The sequence below is a fragment of the Monodon monoceros genome, unplaced genomic scaffold (genome assembly GCF_005190385.1).
Source record: "Monodon monoceros isolate NGI ecotype Baffin Bay Population unplaced genomic scaffold, NGI_Narwhal_1 Super_Scaffold_19, whole genome shotgun sequence".
In the NCBI taxonomy this organism is placed as follows: domain Eukaryota; kingdom Metazoa; phylum Chordata; class Mammalia; order Artiodactyla; family Monodontidae; genus Monodon; species Monodon monoceros.
Genome location: NW_021703775.1, coordinates 12,333,600 through 12,357,937, shown reverse-complemented (window position 1 = coordinate 12,357,937; position 24,338 = coordinate 12,333,600). Strand labels below are relative to the sequence as shown.

General features: G+C 43.2%; 1 protein-coding gene and 1 pseudogene across 1 annotated transcript in view; one reads left to right on the top strand and one right to left on the bottom strand.

Moving 5' to 3' along the window:
- Positions 1–12,966, bottom strand: part of EIF2AK3 (eukaryotic translation initiation factor 2 alpha kinase 3) — a 68,906-nt gene extending 55,940 nt beyond the window's left edge. Inside the window, exon 1 of the mRNA XM_029231516.1 lies at positions 12,467–12,966. Within this exon, the coding sequence (XP_029087349.1) occupies positions 12,467–12,804 (338 nt within the window). The 5' untranslated portion in view covers positions 12,805–12,966. The remainder of the gene's footprint in view (positions 1–12,466) is intronic.
- On the top strand, positions 12,829–21,667 carry LOC114900960 (annotated as a pseudogene).
- Positions 21,668–24,338: the final 2,671 nt, after the last annotated feature.

Genomic DNA, 24,338 nt, shown 5'->3' with positions numbered 1-24,338 from the left:
TTTTTTTTTTTTTTAATTTAAGTACAGTTGATTTACAGTGTTGTGTTAGTCTCTGGCGTACACCAAAATGATTCAGTTATACATACGTGTGTGTCTGTGTATGTTCTTTTTCATATTCTTTTCCAATATGGTTTATTACAGGATACTGAATATAGTTCCCTGTGCTCTACAGTAGGACCTTGTTGTTTATCCTCTATCAACCACTCTTCACGCGGCTTCCAGGGCACCATCTTCTCCTGATTATTTGTTCTTAGTTCTATGCTTCCTTGTCTCAGTTTCATTTCCTGGTCCCTCCTCACCTCTCCTATCTCTGAAAATATTCTCTACCTACACGTACTTTTCTTTGGTGGTCTCATAGATGAAAATATCATCTATATACTGGCAACTTCCAAATTTGTATCTCTGGTTCCAGGCCCCTTCCCCGAACTCTGGGCATACATATGTAACTGCCTGCCAGATTTCTTTTTCTAATAAATTTATTTATTTTATTTATTTATTTTTGGCTGTGTTGGGTCTTCGTTGCTGCACGCGGGCTTTCTCTATTGGTGGCAAGCGGGGGCTACTCTTCGTTGCAGTGCGCAGGCTTCTGCAGTGCAATGCGGTGGCTTCTCTTGTTGTAGAGCACGGGTTCTAGGTGCACGGGCTTCAGTAGTTGTGGCACGTGGGCTCAGTAGTTGTGGCGCATGGGCTTAGCTGCTCCACGGCATGTGGGATCTTCACGGACCAGGGCTCGAACCCATGTCCCCTGCATTGACAGGCAGATTCTTAACCACTGCGCCACCAGGTAAGTCCCACTGCCTGCCAGATTCAGATTGTCCTACAGGCTTCTCAAAGTGCATGTCAATATCCCCAGACTGATACCCCCAATTCCTCAAACACATCATGCATGATTTTTCCTCAGGGACTTTGCAGCTACTGTTCCTTTGCATCCTGGAACATATACCCCAGATACACGACAAGCTCTCAATAAATATTTGTGGAATGAAAGGGTTTGTTGAATAATTGTTCTAGGAATTTGTTAGGTATACCGGTCTGCTTCTGAAAGACCATGCAAATTCCAAGCACATATAGTTATGTTCCTGGTTCAGCGTATAAAATGTAACTTTTATCTATCCTACTTCATATACAATACATACAAATTCAAAGTAAAGCTACAAGTCGATTAAGACAAACCAGTTCAAGTACACTCATGTGAAATGTGAAACCTTTCAAAGAACTTAATTGTTTAGCAAATGAATACACTTATCAAGTGAATAAAAGTGTCAATTTAGTTCCCCAACTATACACTAATTCTCGCTTTGAATTTTTCAAATGGTAACTCAGTCTCAACCGTGAAAATAAAGATCTTTTACCACACTACAAACTAGTAATTTTCAATAACACAACAAAAGAAAAGTAACAACTCAACTCCTTTCCCCATGCATTACCCTGCATTCTCAAGAGATCTACTGGGAGTTGGATGAGGAGAATATGAGCCAAAAATTTATGTTATGATGAAGGTATAAAAAAATTCATACCTGACAAGCCAGAATGGAAAAGAATATGAAAAGAAGATATACGTGTGTGTGTGTACATATACATATATATATACACACACACACATCTGAGTCATTTTGGTATACAGAAGAAATTAATATAGCATTGTATATCAACTATACTTCAATAAAATTTCCAAAGAAAAACCTCATACCTTAGATGTGTCAATTTACAAATAAAAGCAATAGACTCTAATTCAGTTAGAGATCAAGGGTTCGGAGCCAAGTCAACTCTTTCCTAGTCCTACTGCAGAAAGATCCAACTTTTCTGTTCAATAATCATTAACCATAAATAAATGGTAGAATGAAAAACCCTCTAATTGAGACAAAACTTAGTATACGCAAAGTGTAACCCATGAAGAATTAAGGAGACCACTGGAACACTTCAGATGCTATTTTTTTTAAATTCAGAACCAGTGTTGTTCATTTAATCATGCTAGGCATTCCACTGTTAACAACAACGAAAAAGCTACACTTTTTCTGAATGTGTAGTTATTTGTGCTAGAGGTTTATACAGAGAAAAATGGTAAAATTTTAACTTTCATTTTCAAAACAAAGAAATACCCAACAATAAAGTATGCATATGTCTTATGTATATATAAAACACATTTTAATAAGTAATTTGGAGTTTAATATCTATCACTGAAAACCTATAATGCGAGGTGCGTTGAACTGAGCCAGAGATTCTGCTTTTTAAAATAAACAAGAAAATTTCAGATGATGAGCTACTATATTTAGAGAATATGTGTGAATTCCAGCAATAGCTGAAAGAAAGACAAACACGTGGGCAGGAACAATTAAGTACATCACCCTCTTAACTGCTATTGATATTTAGTATAATCTGATTCTTTGATTTGAATGGCGCATCCTTAATTCTTTTCACCTCTCTTAATGGGAATAACAGAAACTCCCATAACAAACCCTGTCAGGTATCAAAAAAAAAATTCTTCATTCTCCTCTGCTACAAGTTATGGGTTCTGTCCCAAGCACGTCTCTGGAAGGAGTTTCCCCCTCTGCCGTGGCTGGAACTGGGCAGCACCACTCGGCCAAGGAGATATGTAACGATTTAGACTGTCAGACCTTATCACATTCTTGGAGAGAGAAGCATCAAGGAGACAGACTCTGCTGAAAAACAAAGTCCTCGGGGTGTATGCAGGACAGTCAGAGGTGGCAATAAGATATGGCATTTAGAACAAACATCAGTGAGAGCTGAATAATGAGCCTGCCACCGCCCCCCACCAAAAATCAGGGAGAATCTAAGGCCCTTTATCTCCCCACGATCCACTCGCCCAATTTGGAGGTTTCTATGAGCAAGATGAAAAACTCTTAACTTATTTAAAGATCAAAGGAACTGCAGAAGCAGCATTTCCTGTGGAAAGAATCAGAGCTTTGAAGTCAGCCCTGTGTGCCCAGCCCCATGGCTCTGCTCTTGTTCTGCTCATGGCTCCATTCGAATTGCTTTTTCATGGGTAAAACAGGACTATTTCACTCAGCTCAGCGTAACTCAAATTTGCCTGATTATCAAAATAATCTGGAGTGCTTGTTAAAAACCAGTAAAGGTAGGGCTTCCCTGGTGGCGCAGTGGTTGAGAATCCGCCTGCCGATGCAGGGGACACGGGTTTGTGCCCCGGTCCGGGAAGATCCCACATGCCGCGGAGCAGCTGGGCCCGTGAGCCATGGCCGCTGAGCCTGCGCGTCCGGAGCCTGTGCTCCGCAACGGGAGAGGCCACAAGAGTGAGAGGCCCGCGTACCGCAAAAAAAAAAAAAAACAACCAGTAAAGGTTGACAGGTCCCCTCCCCAGAACAGGGTTGGGAGACAACAGCTTAACAAGTACCTGAGGTGAGTCTCAGGATAAGGTCAGTCTGGCAAAGAGCGATTTATCTCAAAGGGCTATTGCCTAGGAGTAAAAAAAATCATCCATTACCTGGATGAAGACGGCCTGTTGATCAACTCTGTCAGCAAACCCTTTTGAAACTTCTCTCACTTAACACATTGCTTCGGTTTACAAAGGCATTTGTTTCGATGATTCAACAGCAAGCACCGTTCTCTCACCCATAACCCCGTTCTTCAAAGATCCTCTCAAGAAAGGTTTGCAATGACCTCATCCGATGGCCAGGTTCATCCCCTCGTCAGGCATCCCTGCAGTGGCAGCTGGGACACTGGCTGCCTCCCATTCTGGCCCAGTCCTCACCCCTCCTCACCTGCCATCGCGACAGCTCTCAATCTCTAACAAGCGGGCCGAGGAGCTCCAGCTTTATCCAAAGCCCGCTGTTTACTCTATGTGTAATCTGACAGCTACTTATAACCAAATACAAAAGCTGTATTTTTTCTGAATATGTCGTAACTTGTGCTAGAGGTATATACAGAGAAGAACAGTAAACTTCTAACTTTCATTTTCAAAACAAAGAAAAAATCCAACAATAAAATATGTGTATGTCTTATGTACATATAAGAACACTAGCTCTGCATTTTCAGCAGGGCATCACCACAAAGCCTTCAGAAAACTTCCCTTCCCTCTCCCAGCTTTCTGCATCCATCCCATCACTGAACATCTAAATCAGAAATCAGATCCGCCCTTGCTCTACATTTAGACAACAGTCACATACTCTGGGTTCTACTTCTATAGCTTCCTTTAAATCTTTTCATTCTTCTTCAGTCTCACTGCCCTTGTCCTACAACAAATTCACATGTCTCATTAGAACATCTTCAGAAAGACTTTCTGCCGGGCTTCCCTGGTGTCTCAGTGGTTGGGAATCCGCCTGCCAATGCAGGGGACATGGTTTCGATCCCTGGTCCTGGAAGATCCCATGTGCTGCAGAGCAACTAAGCCCGTGCGCCACAACTACCGAGCCTGCGCTCTAGAGCCTGTGAGCCACAGCTACTGAGCCCGTGTGCACAACTACTGAAGCCTGTGCACCAAGAGCCCATGCTCCACAACAGGAGAAGCCACCACAATGAGAAGCCTGCACGACGTAACAAAGAGTAGCCCCCGCTCGCCGCAACTAGAGAAAGCCCACGTGCAGCAATGAAGACCCAGTGCAGCCAAAAATAATAAATTAATTAACTAATTAATTAAAAAAAAAAAGACTTTCTGCCCCTGGTCTCGTACCCCTTGCTCTTCTGACCGTTTGTTTGTTTTTTTCCCAACAGTTTTGTTTCTATAATAGAGATCTGATAAACTTCCGAAGTTCCCTGTGCCCAGTGAATAAAGGCCACACTGCTTGGTATAGCACATAATCTGGCGTAACCTAGGTTTCTAACCTTTTGAACAAAGTTCCCTTGTTAATTTGGTTTTTGTCGCATGTCTTCAATGATTTCGTGTGCCCCTAAAACATCACTTCTAATGAATTCCCCCCATCTTTAGAGGAACTATTTAAGTACCAATCAAAATATTCAAGGCTTCTGGAAAGAAGTAGCTAAAATTACTAATTAAGTTTGGTATAATTCCAGTTCAAAACTGAGAAACTTGACATTTTAATTAGCCTTCTCCTCAGTGAATGTCCAATTTCCATTAGGTTATTTGGAAAATAAGGACGATCTCATGGATCCCGCACAGGCCGGTGCATAGGGGTCTAGGAGCCCTGGCTCAGAAACCACTGCTCTGAGCCCTTGCTCACGTCATCCCTGCAGCCGAGACTGTCCTTGACACTTCACTTTCAAGGACTCACTCACTTGACGTCTCCATTCTCTTCACTCTCAAACTCTTCTTATGTCACTTTTCATCCATTCTAGTACAGCTAATTCTTTAACACATGTACCTCCCTCTCAGACCTGGGACTCAAGGACAGCCCAGGGGCCCATTTATCTACCCTCAGCACCTAACAGTGCAGAGCCCCTAATAAAATGCAATAAATGTTGGTTGAATGAATAACTCTTGCTAGGGCAGATACCACTATTCACATAAAACAAGAACAAAAAAGAAGCTGAGAAAGATGTGAAAAGATGCACTTGCCTAAGGCACCAAAAGAAGAGGTTTTGGACAGAATTCTGAAGCATAAACTTCAGGGTTTTTAACTCTATCGTTCTGTTAGCTATATGTCTGCATAAGTGGCAACTCCTATATTACTATAATGTACAGCTTTTATTCCTTCCAGAAGTCTCATCAAGATGCCACATATCCTGTTACTGCTTTGATTTTGCCCTTAACCGAGCAGAGATGACCTTAGGCCACAATGAATACCCAATTTTTAAAAAAATTTTGTTTGCTCTGACTTCTGTCATCCAGAATACCTGGCTATTTACAATTAAGTTTATCTGAGTCTGATAAGTAAATGCTGAATTCCTTCATACAGTAACTTTGAAGGGGTCTTAATGCCTGTATAAATTTCCCAGGTGAAACAGACGCAGGTGACAGTAGAAGACTGTATCAATTAAATGGTTTCTACAGTAACAACTGCTTATTTTAAAATTGTACATTTCCTGTTGTGGGGAAGAAGAAGTCACAAAGTTAAAAATGTGATTGGGTTAAATCTGCTCTTTTGATGTAACCAAGAATCCTCTTCCTAAAATACATGCTGTCACTCAAGGAAGCATATATTCTTGTTGAAAAACAAACATACTAATTGGACTTTACTTCTTAGTCCTCACCTACTAAGTAAATCTTCAAATCAAACTTCCTTTATTTAAACCTGTCACAAGACTAGCCATGCCCCAAATCCAAACATAGTGCCGAAACTTACTAACTATATAACTTTGGCATATCACCTAAACCTTAAAGAAATACAATCTAAGTTTTCAATGTTATAAACCACATGAGAGCAGCAGATATCCTTTTCCAGTTAGATTAAAACATTTTTCGAAGCACTTTTTCTACTTTATCCTAGAAAACCTTTTAAATAAAATGGTTAGTGACAGAGCAGGGTGAAAAAAATTAATCTCCCCTCTCACATTTAGTTCTGAAACCTACCAGCTCTCCTTTCTGTATTTTAAAACGTTTTGTAATAAAAATGTACAGGCAGCTCCTCTCTTACAAAAAAAGGGAAAAAAGCAGATGGAGTTTCCAGGCAGTATTTAGGAAATGAAGGAACATGTGGAAGCCACAGCTCACAGCAGCTGATAAAGACAGGTCGCCTTCTGCGCCCAGGAGTGTGAATACAGAGCCGTTTCCTCAATCCTGTCACATATCATATCCAGAGTCCAGGTGTCAGTTAAGCTAAAAAGACAATTATAGGGGCTTCCCTGGTGGCGCAGTGGTTAAGAATCTGCCTACCAATGCAGGGGACATGGGTTCGATCCCTGGTCCGGGAAAAGCCCACATGCCGCAGAGCAGCTAAGCTCATGTGCCACAACTACTGAACCTGCGCTCTAGAGCCCGTGAGCCACAACTACTGAGCCTGCATTCTAGAGCCCGCAAGCCACAACTACTGAAGCCCGTGCACCTAGAGCCCGTGCTCCGCCACAAGAGAAGCCCCGGCACCGCAACAAAGAGTAGACCCCACTCGCGGCAACTAGAGAAGAGCCCATGCACAGCAATGGAGACCCAACGCAGCCAAAAACTTTAAAAAAATTTTTAAAAAAAAGACAATTATAGACAGGAAGGCTAATCCATCACTCACCTAAAGCATGTTTATTTTGGCTTACAGCCTGCCTTGATACTTATGCACAAATTCTTTTTTCAGTGTGATTTGTAGTCAACTTTAAAAGTCTGGGGTCAGAAAAGTGAGCAGATAACTGAGTTCCCTTTCAACAGTGTATCCTAAGACTCTATTATTCAATAGTCATTTTAGTTTTAAAAAAAAAAGACTTGATTATGAATCTGAAGATCTGAGGAAGACCACAGATTTCTGTACCGCTGATTCAGATCAGATCAATTTGTAAAAGGACAGAGAGGAGAAAGAAATAAAAGGGAATTCTATGGAGAACAGTATGGAGGTTCCTTAAAAAACTAAAAATAGAATTACCATATGACCCAGCAATCTCACTACTGGGCATATACCCTGAGAAAATCATAGTTCAAAAAGACACATGCAGGGCTTCGCTGGTGGCGCAGTGGTTGAGAGTCCGCCTGCCGATGCAGGGGACACGGGTTTGTGCCCCGGTCCGGGAAGATCCCACATGCTGCGGAGCGGCTGGGCCCGTGAGCCATGGCCGCTGAGCCTGCGCGTCCGGAGCCTGTGCTCCGCAACGGGAGAGGCCACAGCAGTGAGAGGCCCGCCTACCGCCAAAAAAAAAAAAAAAAAAGACGCACGCACCCCAATGTTCGCTGCAGCACTATTTACAATAGCCAGGTCATGAAAGCAAGCTCTATGCCCATCAGCACACGAATGGATAAAGAAGATGTGGTACATATATACAATAGAATATTACTCAGCCATAAAAAGGAACAAAACTGGGTCATTTGTAGAGACGTGGATAGACCTAGAGACTGTCATACAGAGTGAAGTAAGTCAGAAAGAGAAAAACAAATATCATATATTAACGCATACATGTGGAATCTAGAAATATGGTACAGATGAACCAGTTTGCAAGGCAGAAATAGAGACACAGATGTAGAGAACAAACGTATGGACACCAAGGGGGGAAAAGTGGCGGGGGCGGGTGGTGGGATGAACCGACATATATACACTAATATGTATAAAATAGATAACTAATAAGAACCTGCTGTATAAAAAATAAATAAAGGGGCTTCCCTGGTGGCGCAGTGGTTGAGAGTCCTCCTGCTGATGCGGGGGACGCGGGTTCGTGCCCCGGTCCGGGAGGATCCCACATGCCGTGGAGCGGCTGGGCCCATGAGCCATGGCCGCTGAGCCTGTGCGTCCGGAGCCTGTGCTCCGCAACGGGAGAGGCCGCAGCAGTGAGAGACCTGCGTACCCCCCCAAAATAAATAAATAAATAAATAAATAAATAAAATTAAATCATCTTACATTTGCAAAGTATTTTCAGGTTACAACTCATTAAATCCAAAAATTTCAGTTTACAGATGCACAAATTAAAGAAGCACCATTAGATGAATGTGAAACTTAGTAATACTTTTGTTAGAAGGAACTCAGAGGCAAAAGGAACACATATTTTACAAATTAGTGTCATAGTTAAAACTAGTGCTTTACAACTTCCGGGGCCGTCAGATGTCAATATGAAGATGCTCATCCCATCACAAGAACCCCAAGTGACACTTTGCAGCTTGTTATTTGTGCTGAAGTCGGAAAACTGGTAATTCACAACTTATGCCAATGTGCGTGCATAAAACCAAACAGTGAGGTGAGATTTTGACTTTCTTCCCCATTTTCTGCACTGACCATCTCATTTAAATTTCAACTAAATGTAATATTTAACATGACAAGCACTGACAAGACTGCTACCAGAGAAACAAGTTTACTTTAGCTACTTTTTAAAGGGGAAAAAAGTAGTTTACTCACTCATTCACGTTTGAGATGCAGAGTAAGCATTTAGACTGAAACCAATGAAAATTTCATCAAGATAAAAAAAAAATAAACCAGCGAGACACATTCTGCTTCTTGGCATCAAAAGACAACATGCAAAAACAAAGATCTTCATTCCCCATCTCCCTCTTTTAAAAAGTTTTGCAAGGACCATGGCTTTTCACAGCTGTTTGCAATAAAGGCTTGGTTAATCCAAATTTGTTCCCCTAATCTTCCTTCTTTAAATAAACAGGATATTGGTCTATTATTATAGAGCTGATATTCTCTTTTTTTTTACTTTTTTCTGAAGAGCACTTAAAAACAAAAGTTTTACAAACATTGCATACTTATCTCTTGTTGATTCTGCCAATCTACTTACTCAAGATTTCTCGGGCTTCCCTGGTGGTGCAGGGAAAGAGTCTGCCTGCCGATGCAGGGGACACGGGTTCATGCCCCGGTCCGGGAAGATCCCACCTGCCGCGGAGCGGCTGGGCCCATGAGCCATGGCCGCTGAGCCTGCGCGTCCGGAGCCTGTGCTCCGCAACGGGAGAGGCCGCAGCAGTGAGAGGCCCGCGTACCGCAAAAAAAAAAAAAAAAATTTCTCAAACTTTCCACACTATCTTAAGTTACCAGGAAGACCCTCAAACCCTGGCCTATCTCTTCCCAGCCAATTCTGTTTGCCAAAGATCACTTACTCTCTGGCAGGCAAAATTCCTCTATTTTCACTCTTCTTTCTGAGAAACAAGTGGTCCTCTTGCTTGCCAACTACCTTCGCCTCCTCTTCTATTCCTTTCTTTTTCAACGTGTCTGTATAGGCTCCCACCCTCTGAATGTATAAAGATCAGAGGCAGAGGTCCCATCAGGCTTAACAGTGAGGGACTAAGGAAGTGGAGCCAAAAAGGATGAATCTTTTTTTTTTTTTTTCTGCTACAGAGCGTGGCTTGGAGGATCTTAGTTCCCTGGGCAGTAGAAGCGCAGAGTCCTAACCACTGGACCACCAGGGAATTCCCCAAAAGGATGACTCTTTAACTCCTATAATTGTGCTCATCCCAAATCCCTCATCTTCTCAGTCCTCACCCTACGCCTCCAGCCTAGCCAGCTGTATCTTTGTCTCCTTTGCCGGCTCATCTTCTCTAAAACATAAGGCATTTCCTGAGATTTTTATCATGAGTCTCCTCTTCACACAGTTTCAACCATTTACCCTGACATCTCTCCAACTGCAGTCGCTTGTTTCCTACCTAATCTCTCCCTCTGGATGTCCTGCCAGCACCTCCAAGTCACCACGTCCAACACCAAACCCCTTACCTTTTCCTCCCTGCTCCCCTAAATCTTTCCACTTTCCCACCTGTGCTCTCACCTTTTAGCCACCCTGTTCTCCATCTTCAGACGGCGGTACCCAGGGAGAAGGAATCAATTCATTTGCCAGGAACCAAGGTTCTGCTTCCGATCTCTCAAATCTACCCCTTCTGTTCTATATCCACTGGACAGTACATCTCTCATCGGCACCGCTATAACACGCTCCTCTTGGTATCCTTTCCTCAAGTTTTCAGTACACAGCATTGCTGGAGAAATATTCCTTAAGCACAAACTTCAATCAGGTCTGGCATTCGAGATACTCTACACCAAGACTTCTCAAACTGTAGTGTGTATGTGAATTGACGCTGATCTTGTTAAAACGCAGATACTCTTTCAGTGGATCTGGGCGGTGCCTGATTCTGGATCTCTAACATGTTCCCAAGTGATGACGATGTTACTAGCATATGGCTGTATACATACAATGTGCCCCAACCTATTTTTCTAGCCTTATCTTCTATCCCTCGCTGCCCAGCACACATATGTCTGTATCTCTCTCGTATGCACAGGTCTCTCTCACTCACACACACACACACACACACACACACACACACACACAGAGATGCATACAAACAAAATAATGTTCCCTAAACATACTTCCCAGCTTTTGCACCTCTTGCTGTCTCCTCAAGTCCAGCCTCTGCCCATCACAGTTCTACCCACTTTTCAGGAAACAACTCATTCTGCCACAACATTTTCTCATCTTCTCTTCTACCTCACCTGGGTACCCCACCCACTGAACACTACAAAAACCCTGGGACACTGATGGCACGTAATTTGCATGGCTTCTGCCCTGTACAGTCATTATGGGTCCCCTTATTTAATCCTCACTGCTGAACTGCACTTCCTCTTGGAGGACAGGGGCTATCTGCCTAACCACTGTAACCCCAGGGCATCCTGGGGGCCTCTTAAGTGCCAATAAACACCTGCTGCAGTGGATGTGTATTTTAAGAAAAATGAAACATGTTTCTCTACTTCATGTAACTTACTTTGAGCAAGTGCTTCAGAAGTTCCTTTAAGAGAAACAAAAACACTCTTTCTGGATAGCTAACTCATTAGCAAAACCTATGAAAATTTTGCCAGACGTTTGCCACTTTAAAAACACCCACATATAAACATTCAAGGGGTGCTTCTAGAATTTTAGTACGCATCCTAGTTATGGTAGTCTCCAGGCAAAATATCAAGGTTCTGATATTTAACTGAAAAATTAAACCTAATTTGTCATAATCTAGTAATTACCACATTGTAAATTTACAATACATTCTAATCCAGATTCGGGATTAATTTATCTAATGCTCCTGTTATCATTGCATTTATTAAATCACTTTCCCCCTGGGTGTGCTAAGATTAGCCATCTGCAAAATATTTTACCATTAAAATGCCTTACATTTGTGTCCAGACTTTGAAAAGTGCTTTAAAACATGTATCTTGAAATAACGTTTTTAAGGAGATGAAGCAACTCAACCAAGACAGCCCTATATTAAATGTTTATATAGTAAACCCTATAAATATCAAAGAACTACCAAAATTCAAGAACACACCCATAGCTCCTAAACTTTAGTGTGTTCAAGAATTGTCTGGAGTGCATGTTAAATTTGCAGATTCCAGGTTCTTACCCTGAGAATGTCTAATTCAGTAAATCTGGAGTCGGACTTAGAAAACTGTACAGTTAACCAGCATCCCCAGGTGCTTCTGATGCAGGTGTTCCGCAGAACTCAATTACAGAAATTCTGACCTCAACCCTGGTCCGTGGGCACTACAGGGATATGTTTAAAGGGAAACGTTGAAATCTCTTTGTGAAGTCCTTTCCCCAAACAGCTGTCACACCAGCACAGACATAAGGTAATTCACGAAAGAAAAAAAATGGGGTCTGTAAGTCCCTTGGGGTACTAGTAAAGCTCGAAAGCAATGCAAGATCCGGAAAGTGACGTTTCTCTCCCACCTCGACCTCCATTCTCCGAGCATCCTCCAGGTACCTTGGAGGATGCTGCTTGCGCCCGGGAGCTAGAATCGGGCGCCGGGGAGCGGAGCGAGGCCAGTCTCCGGTCCAGGGGCTGGCAAGGCGGCCCCGCGCTCTCCCCCAGGTCAGCAGCAGTCCTCCGCCAGCGAGAGGCCGTGGCCGAGGGGGGACCGCGGCCACCAGATCCTCTGCGGCGCACGCGCATAAACAAGTAGACTCCCGGGGTCAGCGGTCCGGGTGCTCTGCCCGCGCCCCTCACCTGCGGCACGGCCGAAGATCGGCCTCGTCGTCCGGTTCCGGCTCCGGCGGCTCCTGCTCCCCCGCGGCCGCCGGCAGCGCCTCGGCGTCCTCCACAGTCACCTCCGCCGCAGTCACGGCGCCCGCCGCCTGCACCCGCACGGCCGACGTTGGAGCGGCCGCGGCCCCCAGGCCGAACGCCGCCTCCACTCTCGATGCGGGGAAGTCGGAAGCGCGCCGCGCGGCCACCGTCCCCGTCACGAGCCCCAGCTGTAGCGATGGCAGTAGCAGCAGCAGCAGCAGCAGCAGCAGCAGCAGCAGCGCCCGTGCCAGCGACCCCGGGCGGGCGGCGCGCTCCATCAGCGGCCCGCCCCGCGCGCGGGCATGGAGGTGCAGCCGCCGGCGCCCGCCTCTCCCGCCGCTCGGAGCCCCGGACCAGGGCGAGGACGTGCTAGGGACCCCAGCCGCCGCCCCGACGGTCAGGACGTCCAGCCGCGTTTCTCAGGCCACGTCTTAACCCGGCCTCAGCCACCGCCACCTGAGTGACAGCCTCCCTCGGACATCGCCCATTGAGCAAACGTTCCGCGCATCTGGTCTTTGATTGGCTGCGGCCTCTGCCACTCTGGGCTCCCAGGCTAGTCCTGTTGGAGAAGGTGGGCTTTCCCTGGTTGTCAACAGCACGCCTGCCAATCAAATTGTATTTCCTTAGCCCGAGGCCCGGCCCTCTTCCGGACGCGGTTACCAATGAGAAACGCTCCTCCCGGCAACCTTCTTACCTGATTGATGAGCTGCGCAGTTCCCAGAATACCTTTCCCCAGAGCAGATTGGCCATTGTGCTGGTTGGCCTCGCCCCTCAAAGCGAGGCACTAGAGAACACTTGAAGATCACTGGTGGAAGCGGATGCCCCTCAAAAGTCTGAGATAACTTCTTCTTGATTGGTTGGAAGCGGCACTTAATACGTGGCGGATTCTGAATGTGGAGAGGAAAGTCCCAAGTGAAAGGAAGAGTGGGAGGCTAGTCCCTAGTGGCGGGGAGGCGGCTGACCTTCAAGGGGTTACCGCTGTAAAACCTGGTTCTTTTGGATAGGAAAAAGAAGAGCAGGAAAAATGAGTGACCGCACAAAACATGTAGTTCCTGAAAGTGGAAGGGGTAACGTGAGTTGGGGACACGATCCTGCGTGTGTCCGCGACGGTGTTGACAATTACGGCTGGTTAGAGATGCGGGTGACCTACGTGATCCAGTCTACCCGACACGCCCCTTCGTCATTATAAAGGAGAAGGAGCCCTGGCCCGGGGCACTTACGTCATTTTTCTAAAGTCACATAGCTATTTACAGAACCGTGACTTTCATCCAAGCCTTCTGATCCTGGTCTGCCATGCTTTGTACCTCACTATAGAGCAAAGAAAGAGTTAAAACCGCAAAAGGCCAAACTGGAGAAGATTTGAATGTTCGGCTAAGGCTTTAGAACTTTTCATGCAGTTAAGGACACCGTGAAGATTTTTGAGTGAAGTGATAAAGAGTTGTGGTTTACGAACAACCAACTGCTGTGGATTCTTCAGCAGTGTTTTCAAAAGAAGAGCATCAAAGATTAGAAGACTTGTTGGGCAGCTATAGCTGGGAGGCTATGACCCCATCAGAATTCTGAAGATTTTTTTTTTAAGATACCGGCATACAGACATGCTCTTAATTTCTTGTGTCCAAAAGCAAAAGAAGCAAAACCCCCCCACTTCGCCTAACACCTCCCACATTTCATTGTTGCTCAGTACAGCGAAACTCTGAACTCTTTGTCTTTAATTCCTCTTCTCTCCTTGTCAAACACACTACAATCGGGCTTTGGGGCACACAACTCCACCAAACTGCTCTAGCTGTGGCCACCATTGCTAAATTCAAAAGACAATTCTCCATCTTCATTTTATCAGCTATAGTTAACCCAGCACATCAGTCTTTCCTGTATAAAAACACTTTTCACTGGTTTTCCTGCTTCCACGTGGGCCAAATCATAACTCTCATTACCACCCCCATTTTAACTTAATCTCCTCTTTGAAAGGCTTCTCTCCAAATAAGGTTACATTCGGAGGTACTGGGGGTAAGGACTTGAACATATGAATTTGAGGGAGGACACAATTCAGCCCGTAACACCCAGATACTCGTGAGACCTGTTTCCTCACTTCCTGCAAGGCTCTGTTACCTTCCGAGTGAAGACTCTCAGGACCACCCTTCCTAAACTCCTCCCCTGCTTTATTTCTCTCCTTAAATCTTAAAAACTCTACATACTTGTTTACTGTCTGTCTCTCTCCACTCCTATATAAATTCCATGAACATTTACTCATTGAGGTATTCAAAGAGCCTAAAAACAATACAAAGTGTTTAGTAAGTGTTTAATAAATATTTGTTGAATGAATGAATATCTGAGGACAGAAGGGAAAGGGATAAATGGAAGAGATTGTAGTTGCTGTAGATAGAAGGGGGCAATTAAGGAAGCAAGATCCCAGAGTATCTGGAGAAAACAGAGAATGCTATGACTACCATGTTGAAAGTGGAGATTAGAGAGTACCCCTAGAGAATAAATTACTTTGCAATGAAGAGAAAATAGATGAGAGAGCTCAAACTAGTTGATCACTATCTACTCAACAAAACAGGAGATAAGATCTCCTAAGTAAGAGGTTATAAGAGGGATGTGTCAGAAAATTAACCTGAGGTGAAAAATGATTGTTGACTACTTGTAATGGCTCATTTGAAATTAGCTAGTATTGATATATATATTTTAGTGGACCTAGTCCTCACGGTTTTGTAACTTTTTCAAAAAATGATCATGTCATGAGCAATAATCTGAGCTAATGAATTAGGGATCTGCTTGCCACCTGTAAATGATGTGGAAGTTTTGTTCATTCATGTATTCACTTACCATTCAGGGAGTACCATGTAGCCACCTGCATGTAATGGGAATAAAGATGTGAACAAAACAGGCATGGTCCTTGCCCTTCTGAAGCTTAATATCTATCTAGTTAGGGAGACAGACACTAATAATATATTATTAAAACCAAGACAAGTGCTATGATGAAAAGGGCACAGGCAGAAGAGCAGTGGTGGAAAATGTCAGGAGAGTCAAGCTTCATACTCAGAAAAAAAAAAACATGCAAAAATTTCCATTTTGGAAAAAGAAGAAAGTCCTGAGTCATGGTCATCTGAGTGGGAAAAAAATAACTGGGAGGGGAAAGAGAATCTGCGAGTTTTAGAACAGCGTGCAGAGCCACAGTGACTGCATGGGAGCTCTGGAAAGTGAGTCTGAGCACCTCAGGGAAGTGTATGAAAAGTTGGGACCAGGCGTGATGCTGATCCATGAGTCTGAGCCAGGAAAAGAAGCTGGTGTTTCCGTCCCTGAGCCAGGGCTGCCCAGAACAATTAAGATTCTAAAACAGCTTGGTCAAGAAGGTCAGGAAAACAGGTTAGAGCTTTAGTATCATAAGCTCAGTCCATGAACAGAGAATGTCTGTATCTGTTGAGATTGTATCTGGTTGTAATTAATAAAAAAAGAATGGCCACATAATGGCTGAAACAAGGAAGGGATTTATTTTTCTTAGTGACACGGTCGTTCCACAATTGGTTTATTTAGTCTTACGCTTCTTCTGTTTTTCCACTCTTCATGTATGACTTTTGTTCCTCGTGCTTGTCATCTCATGATTTCAGGATGGCATGCCCAGCATCATTTCTTTACTATGGGTAGGAAAAGAGGAACAACAGAAGACATTTACCACCTGAATTTGCCCTCTTTTAAAGAACTTACCTGGAAGCCCCAAGTAGAGGACTTCCGCTTACAATTCAAAGGTCAAGACTATGTCACATAGTCTGCTAGGGTAGCATACTGCCACTCTGAACAAAACTGGGGTTCTGCTAGTGATGACGAGGAGGGAATTTGTAATCTGCTTCATCGAAGTATAGTACATGTACGATAAAGTCTTCCTAGTGAAAGCGCATGCTTGGAAAAGTTTCGACAAATACATACACCACAGTCAAGATAACAGAGTATTTCATCACCCCCAAGGGCATCCTCACATCCCTCTGCAGTTAGTCCCTCCTTTCACTCCCCAGCCCCCAGGTAATCACTGATCTGTTTTCAGTTACAGTGGATTTTCTAGAATTTTTAATAAATGTCATCATACAGTTTAGACTCTTTTGTGTCTGGCTTCTCTCACTCCTTATACTTTTAAATTCATGCATGTTGTTGCATGTAGCCATACTTTGTTCATTTTTACTGCCAAGGAGTGTTCTATTGTATCTAGGCCACGTTTGTTTATCCATTCACCTAGTCGTGTACATAGGGATATTTCCAGTTGTTGGCTATTACAAATAAAGCTACTGGGACTTCCCTGGTGGTCCAGTGGTTAAGGCTCTGCGCTCCCAATGCAGGGGGCCCGTGTTCAATCCCTGGTCAGGGAACTAGATCCCACATGGTGCAACTAAAAACCTGCATGCTGCCACTAGAAGATCCCGTGTGCCACAACTAAGACCCGGCACAGCCAGATAAATAAATATTATTAAAAATAAATAAATAAAGCTGCTATGAACTTTCATGTACAACTCTTTTGTGGAAACATAGGTTTTTATAACCCTTGAGTAAATACCTAGAAGTAAACTTACTGGTTCATGTGATTGATGTATTTTTAACTATATGACAATTTGCCAAATAGTTTTCCAAAGTGGTCGTACCATTTTACACTCCACTAGCCATGTGTGAGAGTTCAAGTTGTTCCAAATCCTCACCAACACTTGATATTGTCGGTCTTTTAATAGCTGCTATTCTAGTGGATATGCAATGGCATCTCATTGTGGTTTTGGTTTGCATTTCCCTGATAACTAATGATTTTGAACATCTTTTAATGTACTTATTGGACATTTATATATCTTCTTTTGTGAAATATCTGTTCAAAGCATTTATAAACGAAAGAATTTATATAGGTAGGCACCCAGCAGAGTTTGCCATACAGTGAAATATGCTGTGTCCGTGGGCTATTGCCATAATAATAATAAGGAGCCATCCCAAAAATGAAGTGGTTTAAAAAAAATTATGCTTTCACACCCTGTGCCTGAGGATTGAATGATGTAGCCAAAACACTTTATTCTTATGGCAATGGCAGAAACACAAAAAAAGGTGAGTGGAAACTTACAGGCTAGAGTCAGAACCAGAGTACTGAAAAAGAAATAAAAGGAATCCAAATTGGAAAAGAAGAAGTTAAACTGTCACTGTTTGCAGATGACATGATACTATACATAGAAGATCCTAAAGATGCTACCAGAAAACTACTAGAGCTCATCAGTGAATCTGGTAAAGTTGCAGTTTACAAAATTAATACACAGAAATCTGTCACATTTCTATACACTAACAATGAAAGATCAGAAGGAGAAATTCAAGAAACAATCCCATTTACCACAGCATCAAAAAGAATAAAAAACCCAGGAATAAACCTACCTAAGGAGACAAAAGACATATACCCAAAAACTATAAGATGCTGATGAAAAAAATTGAAGAAGATACAAACATATGGAAAGATATACCATGTTCGTGGATTGGAAGAATCAATATCGTCAAAATGACTATAGTACCCAAGGCAATCTACAGGTTGAATGCAACCCCTATCAAATTACCAATGTCATTTTTCACAGAACTAGAACAAAAATATCTTAAAATTTGTATGGAGACACAAAAGACCCTGAATAGCCAAAACAATCTTGAGAAAGAAAAAACAGAGCTGGAGGAAGCAGGATCCCTGACTTCAGACTATACTACAAAGCTATAGTCATGAAAACAGTATGGTACTGGCACAAAAATAGAAATATAGATCAATGGAACGGGATAGAAAGCCCAGAGATAAACCCACACACTTGTGGTCAATTAATCTATGACAAAGGAGGCAAGACTACACAATGGTGGAAAGACAGTCTCTTCAACAAATGGTGTTGGGCAAACTGGACCAACAAAAAAAAAGTGAAATTAGATCATTCTTTAACACCATACACAAAAATAAGCTCAAAATGGATTAAAGACCTAAATGTGAGACCAGACACTAAAAAACTCCTAGAGGAAAACATAGGCAGAACACTCTCTGACATAAATCTCAGCAATATCTTCTTCAATCTGTCTCCCAGAATAATGGAAATAAAAACAAAAATAAACAAATGGGGGGCTTCCCTGGTGGTGCAGTGTTTGAGAGTCTGCCTGCCGACACAGGGGACACGGGTTCGTGCCCCGGTCTGGGAAGATCCCACATGCCAGGGAGCAGCTGGGCCTGTGAGCCATGGCCGCTGAGCCTGCGCGTCCGGAGCCTCTGCTCCGCAACAGGAGAGGCCACAACAGTGAGAGGCCCGCGTACAGCAAAAAAAAAAAAAAAAAGAACCATAGGAAAAAATACACATTGCCTTCAAAGGAACAATAGTAAGATTGACAGATTACTTAGACGAAGGCATGACAATGTTAAAGTGGTGTAAGAAATGAACTGACAACTTATAATACTGTACTCAGTGAAAACGTCTTTTTAAAAATGAAAGCAATACAAAAACTTTAAAAACAATAAAAGAACCTGGCTGTCAGCAAACTTAGAGTAAAATAAATACTGAAGGGAGTTTTTCAGATGGAGAGAAAATGATCCAAGATGGAAATCTGAAAATGAAGGGCACAAGAACTAATGATTATTGAAAAGGGTAAATTTGGGGATAAATATAAATGAAAATTATTGTTTTGTAGAATAATGCTAATGCCTTTTGGAGCTTTAAGTATTACATAGAATTTAAATGTACATAATATTAAAATACATGGGCTTCCCTGGTGGCACAGTGGTTAAGAATGTGCCTGCCAATGCAGGGGACATGGGTTTGAGCTCTGGTCCCGGAGGATCCCACATGCCACAGAGCAACCAAGCCCGTGTGCCACAACTACTGAGCCTGTGCTCTAGAGCCCGTGAGCCACAGCTACTGAGCCTTCGTTCCACAACTACCGAAGCCTGTGCACCTAGAGCCCGTGCTCTGCAACAAGAGAAGCCACCGCAATGAGAGTCCCACGCACCACAACAAAGAGTAGCCCCCGCTTGCTGCTACTAGAGAAAGCCCCGTGCACAGCAACGAAGACACAACACAGCCAAAAATAAAAATAAGTAAAATAAATAAATTAAAAATAAATAAATAAAATAAAATACTTAACAATAGCACAAAATGTGGGAGTAGGCAAATGCAGTCGATGTAGTCAAAGATCTTTGCATTGTCTGGGAAAGTAAAGTACTAATTTATGTTATACTGTATTAGGTCAAGGATGCATGTTACAATCTTAGGGTTATCACTCAAAGAATAATAAAGGTTGTATAACAGAGAGAGGAAATGGAATAATAAAAATATGTGATTTATCCAAAGTGGGAAGGAAAATAGGAAAAAGAGGACAAGAAACAGGTGGGACAGGTAGAGAAAAAAAAACTGTAAGTGGTAATTATAAATGCCAGTGTATCAGTATCTACATTAAACATGTATGGAATAAGTCCTCCTGCTATAACACAAAGCTTATCAGACTAGATAAACGGTAAGAGACACACCTTACCTGTAAGGTGTACACGCAAAACTTGTACATGCAAACAGTAGCAAAAAGAAAGCTGATGTAATCATAATTATATCTGGAAAAGCTCATTTTTAAAACGACTTAAAATTTTTAAAAAGTGGACTTTAGTACTTTTTAAGAGCAGTTCTAGGTTTACAGCAAAACTGAGCAGAAAGTACAGAGTTCCCAAATACTTCCTCTCCCCACATACCCACAGCCACCCCCTCTATCAAAATCCGCACCCTCCCAGAGTGGTACATTTGCTACAATCAACGAACCTGCATTGATTCCTCATTATCACCCCAAGTCCAATGCATTTACCCCGTGAACCCAGCAAGGAGGTTGAAAGGTTTTGGTTATACTGAGTTTGAGGACCTGAGTTTGGATTCCTTGCTCAGTATGCTGAGCATCAGTGAAGTGTTTCTAGGGAACAGGGGATTTCGAATGGACATTGCTGATCAAGTACAGGATGAATACAGGAAGGATCGTTCTTTTGGCCAAGATAGAAATCGGTATTCTGACAAAACATGTATACACCGTAGGGCCCATTCTGCTGCAGACAGCTTTGATGACTACCTGCCCAGAAGAAGTGATGATAGCTTTGGACACAAATGTTGAGATCATTGTGATTCACACTGATACCATGATGGGTGTCAGGATGAGTAGTAGGGTGGTTCACACTGGGATATGGATTGATATGGGGGCTGAGATTGCTATGATGACTGAGGCAGTAGAGACTATGACAGAGGCTATGATTGGCAGGAAGACCATTTGGTCATGCACCATAGGGATGATAACTACAGAGAAAGAGGGGACCACTATGAAGACAGATATGACAGAAGAGATGACCGGTCCTGGAGCTCCCGAGATGAAAATAGGCATGATGATAGAGGTCCTGCCACACAGACCCAACGTGAATGTAAAGCCTCAGGGTACTCCCAAGGAAGATGATTCCTCTGCTAGCACCTTGCAGTCCAGAAGAGCAGCCTCTGTCTGTAGAGGGGCAAAGCCTAACTGACACAGTCGCTAGACGCGTTCCCCCAAACTAGAACTTCAACCTCGGGAGAGACACAAAAACTGCCCAAGTAAAGAAACTCAGGAAAGGGAAGGGTTGGGGAGAGGAAGTAAGTCATCACAGACGGACCTCAGCCGCATCTGGCAGAAACGCACGAAGAAAAGAGAAAGAAGTCTTTAGAAAAGGAACATTCAATAAGGAGGAAGATTGTCGCTCTCCAACTTCCAAGCCTCCCATACCTGAGCAGCCTCCAAAGGAAATGCCAGCCCCTCCACCAAAGAAGAATGCTTGGGGGAGGCTGATCTCAGAGCTCAGACATAGAGCAACAACAGTAGTTCCGGCTCAGCCATCTGAGGAAGGACCCGCAGGAAAGGTGAAAAGAAAATAGATGGGTGAATGTCCCAAGAGGTCAGCGTGGCAACTCCAGCCCTAATCCAGTACAGGGAGGGAACAAAGACGACCAGAGGAGTAAGGTGGGAAGGATGGTAAAAAAGGATCAGGACTCCTGATCTGCACCTGAGCCAAAGAAACCTGAAGAAAATCCAGGCTTCAGGTTCAGTTCTGCAAGCAGTCATGCTACTCTCTCCTTTGATAGCGAACATGAAAATGAGGGCGATGATTACAACGAATAGACCTCTACATCCTCTGCATTCTCCTAGTCTCTCTCTGCCCTGGAACATTCGAGAGCAAATCAAACCTCTATTCTGGCAAGATAAAACAAAACTCACCATCTCCTGGTGGGGAGCGGGGGAGGATCAACCTGCTAGGATGACTGAACAGTTCTGTGATTGAGGGATTTTCCGGGACTTGGGATCTTCTGTTTTAAAACAGGTAAAGTTCTGGGCAAACTAGGGTATATTGGTCCCCTTTTATGGCAGCAAAAGACCAGGGATCCTGTGTGTCACAGATAAGCCCTCGGCTTCCTTGTAGTCTCTGTTTTGCTGTATTTCCCACCTTTCAACATGGCCCCAACTCCACTCACTGTCTGATAACCCAATTTACAGCTCTGCTGCCTGCCTGCGCCTCCTTTCTGTGACCACAGCGGCTGTTACTCTCTGTCCGGGTAGTCGGACCCAATCTCTCTCCTAGGCTATGGCCCCTAATTCTTTTAGGACTCTGCCCTAGGATTTTGTATTAAAAAGATATCTATCTATCTAGATATATTCATTCTATATATATAAATGTATTTCTATATAAATAAATATATATTTCTATACCTATCTATATCTGTATCTCTCTGGAAGAAGAAAACAGGTCCCAAGGTTGCTTCTGGAAGAACAAACAGGTTGGCCAAGGCACCAGGGTGGGAGGATAGGAGGAAGACTCTTTGCTTCTTTTAGCAGCTTTATTGAGATGTAATTCACATAACATACAATTCACCTATTTAAAGTGTAGCATTCAATGGTTGAATATATTGACAGAGTTGTGCAACCAGGAAGGAGAATTTAAAATGTGTATCCTTTTGTATCTTTTGAAGTAGGTGCCCAGGAACAGTCCTCGGAGCTTTCTGAAACACTGTCTCCCAGATTATAATCCTCAGGTTGGCTTGAGTAAAATTTTCCATTTCTTGGTTAAAAAATAAAAATAAAATAAAATAAGGCCTAAGGCACACTTCAGGCCAAAGGACTCCTCAGGATTTTCACTGGTTGGTAACTTTTGATGTCAGAGGATGGAGGGGGACTCCTCAAAAGACCACAGCCTGGGATCCAGATCTCTCCCCTCTCGTCTCCCCAGGGAACTTGCCTCTTTGCAGAGCACTGATTTCAGCACAGCATTCTATCAGCATTTTCAGGCACCTGTCACCAAGCATGGCATTCCAGGACAAGATGTGTGATCACAAGTTTAGTCTCATAACTCCCTTCAACTTTGCCCAAGTTAGAACATTTTTAAAAAGATGCTTATGTTTATCTTCAGTGTCCTTTCTTAATTCACTCTAATTTTCTACAGTGAACCTATGTTACCTCTATATTTTTTAAGTTAAAAATAAAACACTGTCCTCATGGTGCCTCCTACAGGAAGCCTTCCTTGACTACTCCCTCATTTCCCCATGGTAGGTTTGGTACCCTTAAAACCCTATTAGTTTCCATAATACCCATGCTCACTTCTAGCACAGCACTTACCATAAGGTATTTTAATCACCTAATTACTTGCCTGCCCCTTAGACTGTGATTTCCTTAGAGCAGGTACTGTGCCTTTCAAAACTGGATCCCTAGGGCCTCTAATGGGGCCTGGTGCACAGAAGGAGCTTTCCCATTTCTACCCCCCTTAATAGTCCTGCCTTTAACACCCACCCAACCCAGGCAACAACTAACCCCACACACATTTACAGAGAGCCCAAAGAAGACTTCTTCCCTGCTGTCAACTGGTTGAGTAAACTTTGTTGCCAACGATGAGAGGATGGAGGGGAACTCCTCAAAAGATCAAGGCCCTGGTGTAGAAGTCTTCCCCCTCATATCCCCAGGGAACTTGCCTCCTACATATGGACGTGTTTTACTGAGCCCTGAGTACCCAACACTATGCAATAAATATGAGAAAATGAGGATTCCAGAAGGACTTGGTGGGCACGGCCACCTCAGGAATACTGGAAATCAAGGGAGGTCCTCAGGCATATTATTTGGACGAGAGCTATATTCCTCCGGAATGAAAGGTAAAGGAGAGGGGGGCAGGAAGTTAGGAACTAGACCTAGAACTTGAGACAAGATACAGACTGGAGGTGGAAAGGCAGTGAAAGCGTGAATCTCTGTTTTGGAAGACAAATTGATAGAGGAGGAACAGAGCATCATATAAACACTGAATTTACACAAATTATACTTGGCAGAAAGGAAGAGAAGGTGAGGGAAAGAAGCAAGAGTGGGAGGGGGTGGAGAAAGATGATACAAGAGAAATAACCCCGTAAATAATATAGGTTTTTATATTTTATTAATGTACAGGTGGTCCTAATGAATATTCCACTCAGTGTTGTTCCAGAAAAGTTTGAGAAGGGAGAAGTGACATATACTTTACCTTTAGTGTACTAGGATACTGCTTTAACCGCTTTGGGGTTACCAAGGGAGCTTTATAAATATATATATAGCTGCCTGGATCCCACCCTCAGAGAATCTAATGTAATTAATGAGTCAGAGATGCAACCTGGGCATCAGACTGGTTAAAAGCTCCCAAGAGATTTTTTTCCAATTTTTTTTTATTATGGTAAAATACACATAACATAAAATTTACTGTTCTAACCATTTTTAAGGATGAAGTTCAATGTTATTAAACACATTCATAATGTTGTGTGGCCATCACCACCACTCATGTCCAGAC